General features: G+C 41.1%; 1 protein-coding gene across 1 annotated transcript in view; it reads right to left on the reverse strand.

Annotated features, from left to right (window-relative positions):
- The window catches only part of SVEP1 (sushi, von Willebrand factor type A, EGF and pentraxin domain containing 1), a 189,706-nt gene that overhangs the window by 10,676 nt on the left and 174,359 nt on the right, over nucleotides 1-4,671 (reverse strand). Inside the window, exons 45-46 of the mRNA XM_008587896.1 lie at nucleotides 3,828-3,998; nucleotides 450-545 (exon numbers count right to left, since the gene is read on the reverse strand). Of these exons, the coding sequence (XP_008586118.1) occupies nucleotides 450-545; nucleotides 3,828-3,998 (267 nt within the window). The remainder of the gene's footprint in view (nucleotides 1-449; nucleotides 546-3,827; nucleotides 3,999-4,671) is intronic.

A 4,671-nucleotide genomic window follows, 5' to 3' on the forward strand; every position in this document is an offset into this window, starting at 1 on the left:
CTATATTAATTTACCAAGCATTGTACAGACACAGGAGTGCCAACTTTCCTTATTTTCTTAATTAAATGGTGGGCTACAACCATTACCTGCAGAGTACAATGTTATACAATGCCGTGCATTTAGTCTGTGCCAGTGACTGGCACAGCACACGGCGGGCCCGAGATAAGGGAAGAAGTGGACTGGGAGACTACTGCAAGCTCCTTCCCAAGAAGACTCTTGTAAGATGACTTTAGATGCATCTTGATAACTGTATCTTCAGGGTCATCCATATTCTAGACCTTCTGCAACCTATTGACATATTCAGACTGGCTCTATGCAATTTGTTTGGTCTGCTGCAGGAATTTAAGCAAACAAATTCCTAACAGTAAAGCCAGTTCCCAGAAACTCTCCTAAGTCAGCAGCTTCCACAAATGACCAGGATTCAAAGTAAGATTTGAGGACAGACTCACGTTCTTCACAGAGGCGCCCCATCCAGCCATCTGGACAGGAACAAGCGTTTGGGCGTTGGCAGATACCTCCATTCTGACATGGGAATCGACAGACAGCTGGAAAAGAAGCAGGATGGGTCATAAATGTAGGAAATTATTGGGAGGGTGGTAGTCAGAAAATACGATTGCTCATTTACTTTTCATAATATTTCCTTGACTGAAGCTTTAAGGAAGAGAAACAAAAATGAATCTCTAGTGGTTATTTTAATATATGGAAAAGTGAAGCATTTTATTGGTTGTAATCATTGCAGATTTTTCCCTAGCTTCATTGAGGTACAGTGGACAAATAAAAATTGTGTATATTTAAGGTTTACAACCTGATGTTTTGATACATGTATAAACTGTGAAAAATCACCACAATCAAGCTAATTACCATATTCATTACCTCACATAGTCACATACCAGTGAGATCACGTAATATATGTTTTTCTGTGTTTGGCTTATCTCACTTTGTATAATGTCCTCCAGGTTCATCCATGTTGCCACAAATGGCAGGATTTCCTTCTTTTTTATCACTGGATAACATTCTAATCTCTCTCTCTATCTATCTACCACATTTTCTTTATCCATTCATCTGTAGACAGACGTTTAGGTTGTTTCTACATCTTGGCTGTGATGAATAATGCTGCAGTCATTGCAATTTTGATTTTTGCTAACTCCTAGAAGAGATCTCAGCTCTAGCACTCCTTACAGCTTTCCAACGTGCTAGGCCCCTTCGTGACTTCAGACTATGCACATGCTGCCGTTTTCTCTGCCTGAATACTGTTCTCCGTCTCTTCCCTTTGCTCTAATCCTCTTTCCTGCTAAACCTCCTCTCCTTCAAGACCCAGTTCAAACACCTTCTCTGTGAAACATTCCCTGCCTCACCTCCCAATTCTCAAGCAAACAAATCATGGTTTTCCTCTTCCGCATTTCCAAGTACTCTGCAACTTAATATGCCTCCATTATATGTGTGCTCGTGTCACCAAATCACCTACCACACTCTAAGGCAGATAGATCTGTGTTTCTGTCTTCCTACTTATCTTTCTGTCTTTCCCAGAATAATCAAAATGTCTGGTATAGGTACTTACATTTTTTCTTGAAAAAATTTTTCTCTGATTCTCAGATCAATTTTGGAGGCCTGGGGACCTTTCCCATGTCCCTCAAGCCATCTCCCAGAGTCTTAGGTCCAATGACCTTCCCACAGCCTCTAGAGCGGTGGGTAATCTTTGGGATTCAGAGTAAGCCACATAAGGGGAGGATGTGGCTCCTTCTGGTGGGGCAGTACCTATGAACTTGGGCGATTCTGAGGATGGTCTGTGAATCCTAAATTAGACCAGACCTGACTCGATGGAGTTCACAGGCAAAGTTGTTTTCATATGAAGGTTCTCCGGCCTGTACTAATCACAGGGGGATCATCTGGTCTATTTCCAAAGAAGCCTCAGCATTACCCACCCACAATGGGGCCTGCGGAGCTCCAGTGAGCCACCCCATAGCATCCTCTTCAGATTCTCCTAGTACCTAGTAAGGTATATTGTATCTCGCTTTGGCCCAGGGAGAAGAGGAATCAGCTGTGCCCTGGGTCCATTTCTTTTCAGTGACTCAAGGACTTCTTTACTCAGCCTTCCTTATTCTGTATATTCAACCTGTCCCTTCTATTGTCTCTTTATCCAGCAGAGAGGGCACCAAAAGATTTTGGATACAGTACGACTTTAGGAACAGCACTGGGGTTGGGTTTAGGGAGGAGGCAGCCCGAGGGTGTGTTTCAAAGGTGCAGTTTAAAGGGTATGCACACAGGTTTTACTTAGACTGCTTACTCAACATGGCTTTAGGGGCAAGGAGCTCACAGAGAAGACTGGGGAGATTTTAACCCCTCTAAGACATCCCTGGTGATGCCAGTGTCCCCTCAGTATCTTATGTCTTAAAAAAAAAAAAAACCCTCACATCACGTTCCTCTCCAACTAACCCCAAATAACCTAGTGTCAATTGACTAGATCATCACTCGGCCTATGACCGACACCCAGTTAATACCCTGCCCTCTTTCCCAGCCCATCAGGTTTTATGGAGTAGTTTGCATCTGCTTCCATCTTTTCTTCACCTCCTCTTCACTCTTCACACCACAGTAATCCAGCTTCTGCACTCAATGCCCCCTGAAACCGCTCGAGCTTCCCTTACTGATATCTCACCAACTCTCCAGTCCAATGCAGGTGCCCCCCACTCCTGCTTTCCCGGACCTCCCTACAGCATAAACCCATTCTGTGGTTTCAGGCTTGGTGATGAACATTAGGGGCTCAGGTGAGACATAAAGAAGCCAGGGCAGTTCTGCAAATGTGGCTAGCGAGGTTTTAGTGATTTGGGGGATTCGGTAGAAGGGGACAAGGGGGTTTATATAAAAGATAGTCTCTTTGGATTTGGACCAACAGAAATGCCCCTTCCAGAAGATTTGAGAATGTCTTTCCAAAGGAGACCTTTGATGGCCAGCAGCTCTTTGGAGCTTCCACTGCCCCTCAGTATTTTAAAACAAACAAGCGAGGAAGCAAGCAAGCAAGCAAACACACTTTTGACTTTAACTGAACCCTGGGATATTCCTTGAAGATGCCCCTCCTCGGAAGCCCTCTCAAAGGAAGGTTGTACATTCTCTTACCTGCCATGTGCTGGTGATCTCATTGCTGCTGCCAGATAATTAATCCCCTTCCTCCTCCTATAACCCCTGCCACCTTTGAGGCTCATACCATTCATCTGTTCACTTCCTCAATTTTTCCTGCCCCCATCAATCATTAAAGACTTTGGCTTTTTCACCCCGAATCCAAACCTGACCTTTATCTATGTAGACAACACATCCAACAACTTGATTATTTCTTTAGTTCCTTGGTTATGACTATTTTGTTCACTAGCACCTTTCCTAATTTTCAGTAAATATTTGTAGAGTAAATGAAATAATTTTTGGGATTTGTCAAAAACAGGGTTTATTAGAAAAGTGTAAGTTTTAGAAGGACATACTAGAATGCCTCGTTACCTTTTTCCATTTTGCAGAATTTCAAGCACAGAACCTAAGAGCTCTATGTGCAAGCTTTCAAAACTCTAACCATAAAGATAAAGAAAATGACATAGAAGGACATACTAGAATGCCTCGTTACCTTTTTCCATTTTGCAGAATTTCAAGCACAGAATCTAAGAGCTCTATGTGCAAGCTTTCAAAACTCTAACCATAAAGATAAAGAAAATGACACGGCTATTAGGTGAAAATTTAAAGCTAAGAAAAAATAAAACAGCATTCATACTAATTGTTGGCCATAACAGACTGTCATACACATTTCCCTGCAGCATCACTAAGGAATAACCCCCCAAATATTTCCTTACCTCTGCAAATAGGAGGTGATGTCCAGGTTCCATTTTCTAGGCAAACACTCCTTAGGGAACCCTCCAGCATGTATCCACTGTAACATGAGTAGGTGATCATGTCCCCATATTGATAATGGATGCCTCGCACAATTGCATTTTCTACATGAGCTGGTGGACCACATGAGATTTCTATAGGAAAACAAAACAATTAAGTCTGTGCTACTAACCCAGACTGAGAACACACTCTCATCTCTGACTGAATTAATTTAAAGAGCAAAGATAAAACACATAAAGAAAACATTCTCACCTACATAATATCTAGAATACTACAAACTAAAAGAATAATCTGCTGCTGTTTAGAAAAACTAGAGGTACGAGATCAAAGGTTTTTAGTCTTCTGATTCAAATGTTCAAGCTGAGCTATTTGAAACTCAAGGAAAGAAGTCTGTAGGAGACCAAAACTGAACTCTTAGGGAACTGAAGTCCAATAAATCAAGAAAATTAAGGTCACTCAGGTAGAAATTCATATAACCTGATTTAGAACTCATGCCAGATCAAGAATCGAAGTTCTTCCTCTATAAGCAGTATCACCTAAATTAGAAGACTGTTTCTCAAGTACTATGTTTTAAAAGTTTGTTAATATTCAGGCTGGTGACTCCTTTAAACTGAGAATACTTGTTTTTCTTTTTATTTCATGTATAATAATGGTATGGTATTCACTTTGCATATTGTGATGATCTTTTTTTTTAATAATCATGACCAACAAATCAACTGTCAGTTAATTTTGGGTTTGTATATATGAATTAGCGATTGACCATTATATGAGGGTACTTCAAAAAGTCCATGGAGAGATTTGTATTAT

The sequence above is a fragment of the Galeopterus variegatus genome, unplaced genomic scaffold, assembly GCF_000696425.1.
Source record: "Galeopterus variegatus unplaced genomic scaffold, G_variegatus-3.0.2 Scaffold4581, whole genome shotgun sequence".
Taxonomy (NCBI): Eukaryota; Metazoa; Chordata; class Mammalia; order Dermoptera; family Cynocephalidae; genus Galeopterus; species Galeopterus variegatus.